This window comes from Saccoglossus kowalevskii, chromosome 22, assembly GCF_978046115.1.
Source record: "Saccoglossus kowalevskii chromosome 22, keSacKowa6.1, whole genome shotgun sequence".
Classification (NCBI taxonomy): Eukaryota; Metazoa; Hemichordata; class Enteropneusta; family Harrimaniidae; genus Saccoglossus; species Saccoglossus kowalevskii.
Genome location: NC_140662.1, coordinates 5,097,008 through 5,112,451, shown reverse-complemented (window position 1 = coordinate 5,112,451; position 15,444 = coordinate 5,097,008). Strand labels below are relative to the sequence as shown.

General features: G+C 38.6%; 1 protein-coding gene across 1 annotated transcript; it reads right to left on the bottom strand.

Annotated features, from left to right (window-relative positions):
- Nucleotides 1–3,357: 3,357 nt before the first annotated feature.
- On the bottom strand, nt 3,358–15,092 carry LOC144348254 (uncharacterized). Its single transcript, XM_085496141.1, has 5 exons — nt 11,130–15,092; nt 10,791–10,809; nt 8,098–8,181; nt 4,428–4,653; nt 3,358–3,697 (listed from the first exon to the last, which is right to left on the bottom strand). Exons 1-5 carry the CDS (start codon nt 15,090–15,092, stop codon nt 3,358–3,360), a joined length of 4,632 nt encoding a protein of 1,543 aa, XP_085352267.1.
- Between the last annotated feature and the right edge of the window lie 352 nt (nt 15,093–15,444).

Below are 15,444 nucleotides of genomic sequence, written 5' to 3'. Positions count from 1 at the left end.
GCCGGCTACATTTGTGCTCTGTATAACGTGACGTCTGTCGCTGCTTTCATTTTTGCATTTTTTTGGGGAAAAAAAAACAAAAAAACAAAAACGAAAATGTCTTGTAATCATAATTCACGGTATTTCACGTATATATATATATATAGAAGAGTAATTCCACAGCAAGAGGGACATGGGGGAAATTGTATATCATATATCAAATTGTATTTATTATATATATGGTAGGAATTCAATCACAAGACCCCCAGCCTCCCAGAAATAAGTTGTTCTGAATACGACCCATATTTTTCCTCATAAATATGCCTTCAAATATATGTTACATATTTTCAAGCCTATAGGCCCCTACGATAAAAGTAATTCCAGCCTTGAAATGTTTCTTAATTTAAGTTGCTTTATGGTTGATTTTCACTTGATTTAAATATGCAAATACCAAACAATTTGATAACTATAGAGGCATGTTTTGCCAGGTATTGAACAATACACGTGCACCTCACAATATACAAGAACTGTTCCAATTGACAACCTGTAACATCCGTCGCGTAACGTCCACCACACATTTTTGTTGAGTTTTGGGGTTTGAGAGTAAATTTCAATTAGTACTTTTTTGATGCTATATTAAGTTAATTTTTAGGGGAGAAATACAAATATAAAACTACAATCTGAAAATAAAGTTAGTTTTTACATACTAGTATGTCATTTTAAAATCACATACATATACCATTGAGTGTATAATACGGTATCAAATTCCATGACCAAATACTCTAGTAATAAGAGCAACTGAAATAATTTACAACCCATCTTAATGTAATAACCGTCACCGTTGTTCAACACCGCTTGGGGTTGTTAACAGTTTGCCAATGACTTACAACCAATATTTGTGCGCTCATGCAGTTCGAAAAGCGGGTAATATCCGAGAGGGGGGGGGGGCTTCTCTGAATAAAATATGGGACGCAAGCTGATGTAAAAAACGCGTAAAAAGGTGTTATTTAGTTATTTGACGCTTATACGCATGTACCGAGGGTCCTATTGGAACTTGAAGCCAGATGTAACTATAGTAATAAAGTGTGAAAAAACAAGGAATCTCACGAATTCTGTTACCTCAACTTGAAAACAGTATGATTTTAGTATGTATATAGGGTATCTATTTTAAGTTTCTGCACTTGAAAAAGAATGTAATTTCACAAAAATAAGTATGTGTTTAGAGGCTTTTTTGAAAAGCTATACTTCAGCATGGGTACCAGGTCTGACTCGGAGTACCCCCCTCCGGGGTGATATATCCTAAATATTATAGTGAGTGGAAACCCATCACGATAATAGTGTGATGAGTATCTTCAGTAGACTTTGGTGTCGAAAAGGTGAATTGAACTTTGTTTGACAGGGAAGCGATATCGAATCATATTGCCCCCATCACATACACGTCTTATCGTCGTTGTAATGACACACATTTGGATTTTAATATAGTTGAAATAACTTTTAATATAGTTGGGATATGAACTCGATTAAAACGCGTCCCTGCACAGGTTTGTGTTTTAATTGGAATTTAATTAAACTCAATTACAATGCAATTAAACGTAGAATTGCGTTTTAAATAAGTTTAAATAAATACAAGTTGAATATCCCGTGACTGAACATAGAAATGTTTGCGAAGCTTAGGTTTAGTAATGGAGGTAGGTATGGTGGAATTATATTAATATTAATTGAACCATAACTTCTCTTTACTAACCCTAAGCTACGCAAACTTGGGAAAAGGTACTAGGCGCTATCAGTAATGATCGGTACAGTGACACGTGGGAGTGATTAAAAAAGGTTGTCGACCTGCAACGCGAGTTCGAAGTTCGTAGAAACTATGTATTTTCCACAAGTTGTGTCGCGACGCAGGTAGCCATATCGAATACGACACGAGAACCATCACCCTTGTTATATATATCGCCGATCACTACTTCACTGGTAATTGGTAACTGTTTATTATGTCCTTCTTGAATGACCGACAAATTACCCAGCGCTGTCTGGATGTTATGAAATATGACCGTTTCGCATTTACGTTAAATGTCTGCATGTAGTCGAGCACGTGGTACAAACACTATTCGACCTACATATTTAGGGACGCTAATGTCAGACGACTACGTGACTAGATAACCCCCGGCCTCATGTACTCTTATCAACGGTTAAGGTCTTTTAATTATTCAATAGGTGCGAGTTCCCTACATGAATTACGTCAATGCTTTGGATGTACATTCGTACTTACCTTTTAACTATCCATTTACGTTTTCCCAGCTTGAATTATATCATTGAGTACCATACCTTTTTAGTTGACTAAACAATAACAAACATTTGGCAGGGACGAAATCAAATTCACTCCATAGCAATATAATTTCGTATTTTCTGTATTTGCTTAAGGTAATATTACACACAGTTTTGATAGTGGTCTACAAGAGCAAAAGAAGTTCGCTCTCAGGTCCCTGAAATGCGTTAGTCTCAATGGAAACACGAACCAAGCGAGAGACGATTTCCCTAGCTGATCTGTTACTCGAGAAAACTGGCAAAGTCATCAGTATAAGCAGACACCTTCAGCTTGGTACATTCAATGTTATATGTTCTGTATCGTTTAGTGAAAGGTTCGATTATAACAGTGGACAATTCCAGTTTCTTCTGCACCAGTTAGATGAACAGATCTACACAAATCCGTTCAAGTATCTCCTCCAGACTGCTCGTATCATTCCACAACCTCTGCGGAAATGAATGTCGTGGATTTATCTCGTATCACCGGCTGAAAAGGTGCTACTATATTTGAGTAAAGTTATAGAGGAACACCACACGAAGTTCAATCCAGACTGCCTGCTGGATATCATTCATGCTTTTCTGTTGAAACAGGAGTAGCGTAAAGCAGGTTATTTTGAGAGTGGAACAGAATATTCAAAATCGTTTGACAATGAGCAAGTAAAATATATGATGTTGGGGTTTTCCTGGCTGGAACAGAAATCACCGCAACTACACTTAACTGCGCCAGTATGGACACAGACCTGTTGTATACAGAGCTTGGACTACAAACAGACACTTCGGTTGGAGCGCTAATGAGCGAGTAACTCCGTTTATTTCTCAACGGGAAAACAGAACCAACATGGCGGGGGAAAACACAACGAGAGTGCAGAGCATGCGTTAAGTCCAAAGAAAACGCATGAAGAAAAATGACTCACTACATGATAATACAAAATTCTTGTTGGAAAAACACAAAAACTAATCTAAACTGAATACAGACTTAAAAGTTCATGACATAGTCTTTTAGATGTTCCGGAAGTCGGCGGTTACAGCTTGATCGTCTATGTTGAACGGGCTACATGACTTTTTGAGTATCCTCAACTAGGGATGTTGGTGTCGGGTCTCCAGAGTCAACAATATTGGGTTGACTGAGCCAATACTTTGTGACTCAGTTTCTAAAGGAGTGTCAGTGCAACCTGTTGCCAGTGTTAGATCCGAAGGTATACTTGGTGGTATTGGTGGATGTGTTGGAGATAGTGGAGTTTCGTCTTCATCAGGAAGATGTGATACGGGGTTTTGATCGGTGTCTTTCGGAGAAGGTATGATATAATATTCCGACTCTTTGACACGGTATGACGTTTGCCTGAGTTGACTACCGCGGAACTTGCCGATGTTGTGCCATTGGCCATCGATACCAGTCACTAAGTAGCGATCACGGGCACTATTGCGGTATTATTGCGGTAACAGTGCAGATAGACGACTTCAAGTTTGGGTGCACTGGTGGTTTTTACTGTAGGAGCTTTTGACTTCTCGCTAGCTTTATGGTTAGCCAAACGTTTCATGTGTTGGTCTAAAATAAGTTTACGGTCGCTAATAGGAAGCTGATAATTGGTAAATTTGTCTCTTTGGGTCCACATTTCACTTGAACGAATACGAGAGTTAACATGAGCGATTGCTATGGAGAGAGAGAGTGGCGTAATAGTTGTGCACAGTGGATCCTGAGAGAGTATCTCATCCTCAACTTCCTGTATTGCTCTATTTGCAACAGGGTTTTTGTTGCGATTCTTGATGCGGCCGACCTCAATATTCAGACGGTATTTTCAAAGAAGGCTGTCTTTAGATAGGACTACAAAACGTGGAGCTGGGTCTGTCCGTATAACTGCGGGTGGACCATCAAGGGGGCTCAGGTCAATGCAAAGTCACAGTAGGGCGTTGTGCAATGTTTCACTGCGTTCGTCTTCTATAAGGCACGCAGTGGTGTATGACGTGACGCATTCTCTGACGACCAGGACTAATTGTCTTTCATGTTTAATTACATCTGCTGCAAATAAACTGCCCACAGATTCTGGTGGATCTAAAGTTGATTGCTTAACAATTGTGTGAGGCACACTGGTGACAAGAGGTGGATATGTGTTGGATTGCTTTGTCCATATCCAGTGCGAAAAAATTACGATGGAGGACCTGCTTCATTTGGTAACAAGATGGGTGACTGAGACGAAGATGAATTGCTGTCAGGAGGTCGAGGTACAACAATGCATTTGCGAGATGGAGCGAATGGATCAGTATGCTTGACTACAAGTAGACCATCTTTGGCAATAGTAACGGTGTTGAGGTAGCGTTTGACATCTTTGATGTTAGTTAGCTTCTTATTATCCAGTCGATATATTGACTGACTGGCTGTACACAATATGCGTGTGTAAAGTCCGTACATGTATATCAGGCTTGTGAGTTAACGATGTCCGTATTACCTTTCAATGACGTGTAGATACGATCCACGCCAGTATGGACACAGACCGGTTGGAGCGCTAACGAGCAAGTAACTCCGTTTATTTCTCAACAGGAAAACAGAACCAACATGGCGGGGAAAACACAACGAGAGAGAAAAATGTAAAGCGAACACGAGAGAGCATTAACATGATCGTAAATACAATAAACACACATAGTGGCGCTGGGCGTTGCTGTACATGATCCAATTTCCACGTGTTCAAGAGAAGGTGCAGGAGGATCTTGACAGGTTTCTTGGAGAAGAATAGTATCCTACCTAGCTGACGAGGCAAATTGCTTAAACATTGTGAAAAAAACGTAATTCAATATGCTAAATTATTCTATTTTCAACATATCCCAACGCAGTACCATCAATGAGTGATAGACACAGCCTTCCATATACCTCAGCAACTTTTTTTACCCATCACAAACAGGGCTACATGGGACCTCTCTTGGTAAAATTATTATATTTAATATACTTATGCAAAATAGCACGTACAATAAATAATTATTTCCAAACAATACAATCAATAATAAACAATACTACAGCCTCTGGAATTCCCTACACTATTGTGTATGTGTGTATGAGTTACCGGTAACAAAAGCCATGGTCTTTGTAGTCAGCTTTTGGTGGTATCAAATCGATGATTTCCTTGTCTTCAGTCAGCACGATATTCAGTGGCTTGGCATATTCACATCACTATTAGTGGCTTCCTTTATCGGCCTAGTAGAACTCTTTTGGTCAGTCTTCACGCAGCATAGCCCAAATCTCTTCACAGCTTGCAGGGAGTGACCATGACCACAACTTGCTCACACCTCGGTCGCCAAGGGAAGACTGCCTCTACATGTGCTCCCAATTCCACTGGGGTTTCTCCAGGAGGAGTGCAGGAGTGGGGAAAAAGGTTACTTCTATCCTTTGTTCCAGTAGTCAGGTCAGAGACCCCATGTCTCCAATCTGGCAGTAATTCAGTCAAGTTAGCTTCCTATACAATTTGGCAATGATTCACAATGTCCTTCAGCAAAGTCAGTGATACTGTTCAGTAGTAATTCCCACGTTTTTGGAAATACGCCGTTTTCCATAAACACGCTTTTATAAACTACAATGTTCTGCCAGAAGCATGCCTAGGTGGCATCGTGACGTCCTGACCGCAAAGTGTACGTATGCACAAAAATCGTCCTACCTGGCTGTATTAAACACACTATCTAGAGGCTGGACATTGTGATATATTTTCAGACGACCCCGTGACACACATATTCACAGGACTGAAATGGTAAATATCCGAGGTGTTGCAAAGCAACTACAATGGCAGACGATTAGTTCACACAGAGATATCATAGAATCTCAGATTTCGGGAGAATTGGACAAAACAGAAATCCTACCATAAAGGAAAATCAAAGAAAGCTTAGAAATAACTCCCATGTGCTAAGAGTATTGGAGAAACAATAAATAAAATTCAAAATTACTTGTACTTGATTGAGATAGTGGTGGAACAACTGAAAATTTATAATGCAAATCCGATGCGCAATGTAACATGCCATCTATGTACCAAGTTTTATTGAAATGTGATTGGAACCAAGCAACAAGCATCCTCTCGGCTGAGATAGCTCCGCTGTTAGCAATGCACATTTCAATTAAAGAACAGAAGATATCATTAGAAAAAGAACAATATGTATATTACCAATCAATGGGCTTGATGTTTTCAAAACGAATTCAAAAATATCACTTTTTACCAAAAATGACAAAAATATTCACAAAAATTAGAGAATTAAAGATATCATTACAAAATCTGAGAGAGGTCCACATGTAGTACCTATATATGTAATATCAAAGCAGTTGGTCTTGTGGTTTTTAACAAGAAGTAGAAAATATCACTTTTTACCAAAAATATTCACCAAAATTAGAGAATTAAAGATATTATTACAAAATGAACAAAACTGAGAGAGGTCCACATGTAATACCTATATATGTAATATCAAAGCAATTGGATATGCGGTTTTTAACAAGACGTCGAAAATATCACTTTTTACCAAAAATGACAAAAATATTCACTAAAATTAGAGAATTGAAGATAACATTCACAAGGACGACGACTGACAATCACTCATATGATAAGCTCCGCTCGACAAAGTCGACAGCGGAGCTAAACATTATGAATTATTATGCTAATTAGGGAATTAAAATACACAGATTTTAACCCCAAACTAATCAGGTTTGTTCATTGTTATACATACAAAAATATTCACCAAACTTAGAGAATTGAAGATATCATTACAAAATGAAAAAAATCTGAGAGAGGTCCACATGTAGTACCTATATATGTAATATCAAAGCAATTGGACTTTCGGTTTTTAACAAGAAGTTAAAAATATCACTTTTTAACACAAATGACAAAAAATATTCACCAAAATTAGTGAATTGAAGATATGATCATGAAATGAACAAATCTGAGAGAGGTCTACCCAAGGTACATATACACCAATTATCAAAGCATTCAGGCTTGTAGTTTTCAAGAAGAAGTCGAAAAAGTAAAACATTCACAAGGACAACGACCGACAATCACTCATCTGATAAGCTCCGCTCGACAAAGTCGACAGCGGAGCTAAAAATTATGAATTATTATGCTAATTAGGGAATTAAAATAAACAGATTTTAACCCCAAACTAATCAGGTTTGTACATTGTCTTACAGCATCTTTGTACTAAGTTTCATTGAAATGAGATAATTAGTACTTTAGATATCAGTGTGATAACTTAAAAGTGGTTAATTACGCAAATTAGTAATTAATATGTACAGATTTTAACCCACAATTATCCAGTCTATTGTCCTACAGCATCGATGTACAAAGTTTCATTGAAATGTGATGATTAGTATTTGAGAAATCAGTGTGAAAGCTGAAAATTAATTAATTATGCAAATTAGGTAATTAATATGCACTGATATTACCCGAAAAACTATCAGGATGTGCAGTATTCTATCACATCTATGTACCAAGTTTCATTGAAATGTGATGATTAGAATTTGATCAGTGGAAAAACCAATAATTCATTAATCATTATGCAAATTAGGTAATTAGTAATTAGGTAATTTTTACCAAAAACTAATCAAAACCTAGCATTAGTTCAGAGCATCTATGAACCAAGTTTTATCAAAATCCAATGAGTGGTTGTTTAGATATCAATGGAACAGTAATGGAACAGCTAAAAATTAGCTTATTATCATGCAAATTAGGTAATTAATATGCATGGAATTTCACCAAAACCTAATCAAATCTGCGCACCAGTTCAGAGCATCTATGCACCAAGTTTCATCAACAACTGATGTATGGTTTTGATATATATCGAACAGACTTTGTTTACCGATCAGGAGACTCTTCATCTCTTCAACCTCATCGGGGCTAAGATCATCGCTAATTTCTTTCAGAATTTTTGTGAATGCTGGTACTGCAAATAAATAATTAAATAAACAAATAAATAAATAAATAAATAAGACTATCATAGCTCTAATGAAGAACTTGTTGAATCAACACTTATTTTCCTCATCAGAATCTTGCTTCCTCTTTGACTCTGAAACATATGTAGCGTCTGCCGATCTTGTTCTTTTGCTTCTAGTGTCAAATTGTGTGCTAGATACTACTGCTGGAAATTAAGACATAAGTATATTGATTTATATATAACGTTATAGTATTGTGACATATCATTACAAATTCAGAGCTATTTTGCTACCACGTCATATCTCACACCGACGTGAAAAATATACTTTACGATGTGCCTCACAGTATTTTGGCTTTTGGGATAACTTCACAGTATAGATACAATTCACGGAGAACTTTACATGCTACGTTTTATACGAGAGGATTGTAAATATTATGATTAATAATGTTTATACGTTTTATTTTCTTACTGTACTTTAAAGTACTTTAACAGTCGTTGCCTGTTTTTCAACATTCGTATGAGTCAAAGTGTATTTGGTGATATTGCATCATCGTTCTTCAGTGTGTCGCCGAGTTCGGGCATTTTACATTACTTCCCTCACGTATTTTATCTTTGGGAAACCACACTCAATGACACATGTTTCGATTTGAAACAAAATGTATTACGAGAGGTTTAGGTCTGAACAATTACCAGAGATTGGGGTATTTTTGTACACCAATAATATCATTGTTCATAGTGGAACACATATCAAATAGATCTGGTGTGTTTATAACATCTTTTGCTAACTAACTTACATGTATGTGCCCGTGTTATATGTGCTGGAATGGCACTGTCACCTTATGTGTCATGTGGTCCAGGTTACCTTGATACAATACCTATAAGTATTAATGTATCGTAATATATATATAAATGTTCGGCGATACCAGTGATACTCTTTCACCCTCTAAAATGTGTGAGCGCAGAATCAACAAGGATGACTTCATACTGGATATATGGTGGCCATAAAGGCAGAACGTGAAAGACATAATAAAGCGTTAGAACAATGTACCATGAATGGATTATCATTACTCTTCAAAAGTGTCAAAATATGACCTTCAAAAAGAAATAGTAGGTATTATCACATCTCACTGCTGTTACGCATGCTGCGATTGGCTGAGAACCGGTCACATGACATTGAATTAAAATGAATATTACATCACAGGGAGTTGGACAAACTTATGTATTTTGATAAATTATTAAATATTAAATAATAAATTGTTATATAATTTTTCTTTTACCCCCCCCCTTCCTGGTATCTATTACAAGTAATCACTGATCCTTGTTTATACCACTCTTTCCTTTATCACAACTTTGTTACGCGCTAATGTTATATGCAAATTTTAACGCGCGATGTAGACACACCCTAAGTAAAATATCCCAAGGGTTGAAACGCGTCAGGACTGTGGCATAACATCACGCATTCGAACCTTTCAAAGTTCGTTTTCTATACATATATGGCATCTGTAATGACATGGATGGCATTAGAAAGTGACACATTGCATTTGCACTTGAATATTTGTCAAATTAAAACTCATTGCAATCGAGCGACATGGCAGGAGCACAACCGTAAAGCCGGAAACCGGATGTTGCGATCTTTGACCTCTATCGCAAAGAATGACTCATATATTGTTGTCACATGTTCAGAAGTAAACAATTTTCCCATGAATTGTGCTGCTGCTATGTTGATTATTTTCATTAGAAAGATCTCGAAGAGCAACGCGAACGACATTTGAAGTAGAAACCATTTTACAGAAGAGACACTGATTCATTGAAGTTGCGTCGCGTCGGTGATTACACTCGCCGGATTTAAAAAAAAATCGCGCGCAGAATTTCTTGTTTATTAATGCATCTCATGAATAAATTAAATGCCAACCGGCTTTACGGTTGTTCTCATGCCAAACAAGGGGGTAAAAGACCAGGAGGGGGTAAAAGAAAAGTTATATAACAATTTCTAATTTAATAATTTATTAAAATACATAAGTTTGTCCAACTCCCTGTTTGTGTTCATGCCACAGTTCTGGCGCGTTTCAACCCTTGGGATATTTTACTATAATAGGGCGTGTCTACATCGCGCGTTAAAATTTGCATATAATATTAGCCATTAGCGCGTAACTAAGTTGTGATAAATGAAAGAGTGGTATAAACAAGGGGGGGGGTAAAAGACCAGGAGGGGTAAAAGAAAAGTTATATAACAATTTCTTATTTAATAATTTATTAAAATACATAAGTTTGTCCAACTCCTTGTGGTTGTGCTCATGCCACAGTTCTGGCGCGTTTCAGCCCTTTGGATATTTTACTATAATAGGGTGTGTCTACATCGCGCGATAACATTTGCATATAACATTAGCGCGTAACTAAGTTGTGATAAAGGAAAGAGTGGTATAAACAGGGGGGGGGGGTAAAAGACCAGGAGGGGGTAAAAGAAAAGTTATATAAAAATTTCTTATTTAATTATTTATTAAAATACATAAATTTGTCCAACTCCCTGTGATTACATGGTATATTGCCCGCCAAGTGGATATTACATGGTGTAATATTCGCTAATAAAACAACAGACTATTAGGTCAGGTAAAACTTACAGACATGAGGTTTACTCCACTGTAACACGAACAAACATACAGAGCAAAAGTATCTGGATATATGGCCACCAGAGGGCGCTATATGTATTATCATATATTGGTTATCTCTACACCTCCCTTTAAAGTACAGAAGGGCTGAACTGAAACTAATGTCCTGTATCAAGTGTTCTCACTATTGTTCGTAACAAGTCCACGAATGTTTCTCTGAATACAACACAACATAATGTAATTCATTAACTCTAACTGCAATATATCAACTAACATAATATTCACTAATAATGAACTGCTAAACTAATTTCAATGTCTGCTTTGGTGACATTACTATAAATCTAGACGTACTGGCATCTTCACAATTCTTCCAGACCTTGTTTTTACAATACCATTACCAGGTTTGCTTGGATGGTCATTTGCAGTGATAGATTGGGTGTTTGTTTGTTGATCAGTAGAATCTGGTGTGTATTTCACTGGAGATGAATGAGCTTTAGATTTTGGAGATTCCGGTTCATTAGTAGTGTGAACTAGTGTTCTCCTATTGCGTCTAAAAATGCCTTGATTAGATTTGACAAGGTAAGATCGTGGATGTTCAGTGGTCTTTACTATATGACCATGTCGGTCTTGATCTCGAATCCATACTTTGTCACCGGGGTGAAGTATGGAAAGTTCACGCGCTTGATGTCGCTGGTTGAACTTAATTTGTTGATTAGATCGATAGATGTCTTCACTCTCTTTCACTTTCTCAAGATCTTCATTGCGAAGTCGTGCTTGTAGAGTATTTGGGAGCATCGGTAGTTGTGTGCGTAGTAGTCTTCCCATCAGTAGCTGACTTGGCGCAAGATTATTTTGTAGTGGTGTGGTTCTGTAGGAGAGAAGAGCGAGGTATGGATCTTCATTTTTCTTGAGCAGATCTTTGACAGTTTGTACTGCTCTTTCAGCTTCACCATTGCATCGTGGATATCTGGGTGAACTGGTTATGTGGACAAATCCATATATTACTGCAAACTGACTGAACAATTCTGAGCTAAATTGTGGTCCGTTATCAGACATTGCAATCTCAGGTATTCCATGTTCAGCGAACATCTCTTTCAGCGTAGTGATCACGCACTCGGATGTTAATGTTGGTAGTTTCTTTATTTCCACCCATCGAGAGTAGTAATCTACCACTATTATGTATACTCTGGATTTGTATTGAAAGAGGTCCATTCCCACTCGTTCCCATGGACGAGATGGAAATGATGATGACATCAGTGGCTCAGTAGGTTCTGGACGGTTTTTGGCACATGTAAAACATTTAGATACCAGATCTCCGATGCTTGTAGAGAGTCCAGGCCACCATACTGATGTCCGGGCTCTTGCACGGCATTTAGTAATTCCCAGATGACCTTGATGAATGCAGTCAAGTATTTCAAGTCGCATGTCTCGTGGAATTACGATTCGTTCATCATACAGTAGTAAGTCATCGGTGACTGTGAGATGGCTCCTGTTTTCCCAGTACTGACGTAGTAATGGCGAGTGAGGCATGTATGCAGGCCATCCATGTAGACAATATTCTCGTATTTGCGTGCATTCCTCGTCAGCTTTCTGTGCTTCTATACTGTCGTGTATACGTTTTGCAGTTGCGGGAAGTACCTGTATGTATTGTTTGGTGAAGTTTTCGACTTCCACGCTGAATGCTGTGTCAACTTGTTCTGGTATACCGATTGGTGCGCGTGATAGGGCGTCCACAGTTGTTTGCTGTGTACCGGGTACGTAACTGACCATCGGGTTAAATCGCATCATCCTGAGACGAAAGCGTAATATGCGTGGCGGCATTTTTGAAAGCTCTGTAGTATTCAGGAGTGGTACTAGGGGTTTATGATCAGTCTCTAATATGAAGTATAGTCCGAGTACATAGTCGGTGAATTTCTCGCAAGCCCATGTCACTGCGAGAGCCTCCTTTTCAATAACTGCATAACGTTTTTCTGTGTCGCTGAGTGATCGTGACGCATAGCAGACTGATCGTCGTTTTCCATTGTCCTGTATTTGTAGTAAAACAGCACCGATGCCTGTTGCTGATGCGTCGGCTGCAATAATCGTAGGATGATTTGGATCATAGTGTGCGAGGACTTCAGTCGATACTAGACACTTCTTGATCTCTTGGAATGATTTTTCTTGAGATTCACCCCAAACCCAGGCATTCTCCTTACGTAACAATTCGCATAGTGGCTCATTGCGATTCACAAGTCCTGGGATGAACTTTCCTAGTTGATTAACCATTCCCATAAAACGCTGTAATTCGGTAATATTTGTTGGCACAGGAAATTTAGCTATTGCGTTGGTTTTCTGAGGATCTTCGTGTATTCCCGTTTTATCAATGATGTGTCCGAGAAACTTGATTGTGTCTTTCGAGAATTTACATTTGTCGTTAAGTGTTAGTCCAGCTTGCTGTACACGATGTAGGACCGCTCTGACACGTTTGTCATGTTCTGTTTGGTTAGACCCATGAATTAGAATATCATCCATATGGCAAATTACCCCATCTAGTCCTTCGAGGACACCTGATAGTGTGCGTTGAAATATTTCTGGAGCCGAACTTATACCAAATGGGAGACGATTAAAGCAATATCTCCCAAACGGTGTTATGAAGGTTGTGAGAAGCTTTGAATCATCGTCTAGTGGGAGTTGCCAAAACCCGCTATTAGCATCAAGTTTGGTAAATAGCTTACTCTTGGCTAGTTTAGACAGGCTCTCATCTACTAACGACATTGGATGTATTTCACGTTGAACCGATTTATTCAGTTGTGTGAGATCAACACAGATGCGAACCCTACCGTTTGATTTAGGTACGGGTACAATTCCACAGCACCATTTAGTTGGCACAGTTACTGGAGAAATTACTCCCTGTTGTAGCATTGCCTCAATTTCTGTCTTCACTTTGGGCAGTAATGGGTGTGGTACTTTTCTCGGTGTATACAGACATACTGGCTCTGGGTCAGCGCAAAGTGTTATGTGATATTCAGACTTTAACTTGCCTAGACCTTTGAATAATGCTGGGAATTCTGCTCTGAAGTTGGTTGGTGTGTTTGGGTCTGATTTTCCCACTTCATCAACACGTGAGATAAGTCCCAGTTGAACGCACATATTCCTGCTGAGTAATGAACATGCCTGGTTCTTTATCACATAAACAGTCTCGGATCTCTTATTTTCACGGTACACTAGCGTAGCTCGGAATGTACCGATTACTGGAAGCTGGGTACCTGCTGGTCCGCGAAGCGATTGACGAGTTGAACTCAGTTTTGCCTCATTCAGCCATGGTAATTTGTCGCTAATGACTGACACTGTAGCACCAGTATCTAATTTGAAGTGTGTGTCATGTCCGTTTACCTTTATTTCTGCACTCCAGTAATCATCACTTCCATATACTTCTCCGAGAAATGGAATCTGTATCTCTTCAAGGTTGTGTACCTCGTTTATTTTACTGCTTTCTTGTCTTGTACTACGACAAACTTTTTTAAAGTGTCTGGATTTCTGACATTTATGACATGTAGAGTCTCTGGCAGGACATATACGACGATCGTGACGTTGACCACCACACCATCGACAGCTATCTTGTGTTTGTGTGCTAGTACGGCTGTAACCATGTTTGTCACTTTTCTTTGGCTGTGCTTTATATTTCTGGTCACTTCTACGGGATGCAATTGAGTGTTTTACAAAATCAACATTACTTAGCTTTATACTAGTGTCCCCACGAACTACTTCACGACTTTGTTTTCTAGCTTCGGCCTGACGACACGTTTGTACAGCGATAGCGAGTGTAAGGGTTGATTTCATTTGCAGGTGGTCTGACAGTGAGTCATCTAAAACTCCTACAACGATTCTGTCCCTTATAAGGTCATCTTTCAGCACACCATAATCACAGTCTTCAGCTGAGCGATATAAATCTTGTATGAAGACATCAATGGGTTCCCTATGTGTTTGGACCCGTTTATTGAATCTTGCTCGCTCCACTATTATATTACGACGAACTTGGTAATAGTCATTCAGGGCTTTTTTCACATCCTCATATGTGGAGGTTTCCTCGTCAATTCGCAGTGTTGTGAGGATATCATCTGCACAATCTCCCATAGCATACAGCAGTGTACTGACCTGTTCACGTTCTGTCTTGTTTTGGAGACCTGAAGCCATTCTGTAGTGTTCAAAACGTTTCAGCCATTTTGGCCACAGTTCTGCTTGTTTTGGTCCGGTTGATCCATCAAATTTCTCGGGAATTGGTAGTTGAGTTGCCTGTTGTGGTGTTCCTGGAACTGCTTGGTTTTGATCTGCCATTTTTGTGAGTCAAAACACCGCTGCCACCATGTAATATTCGCTAATAAAACAACAGACTATTAGGTCAGGTGAAACTTACAGACATGAGGTTTACTCCACTGTAACACGAACAAACATACAGAGCAAAAGTATCTGGATATATGGCCACCAGAGGGCGCTATATATATTATCATATATTGGTTATCTCTACACATGGGTATATGACATGGATGACGTGACTGAAACTGCTGCGCATAATACTGCGCATAACAAATCGTTCGTCGTTCGCTGCACTGCTGCTGTCCCCATAGGCGCTCGGAACGTTTCTTGGCTAATAAAAAATGACCTAAAGTGGGATCGGCATAGTTAGTCA

Excerpts from the sequence above, each read along its gene's own strand:
- LOC144348254 (XM_085496141.1), bottom strand. The coding sequence starts at position 15,092 with ATGGCAGATCAAAACCAAGCAGTTCCAGGAACACCACAACAGGCAACT. Across the intron at positions 4,654-8,097 it reads GATGAAGAGTCTCCTGATCG|CCAGTCAGTCAATATATCGA; the intron begins GTAAACAAAGTC and ends TATTGTGTACAG. Across the intron at positions 3,698-4,427 it reads AATGAAGCAGGTCCTCCATC|TGCCCGTGATCGCTACTTAG; the intron begins GTAATTTTTTCG and ends ATACCGCAATAG.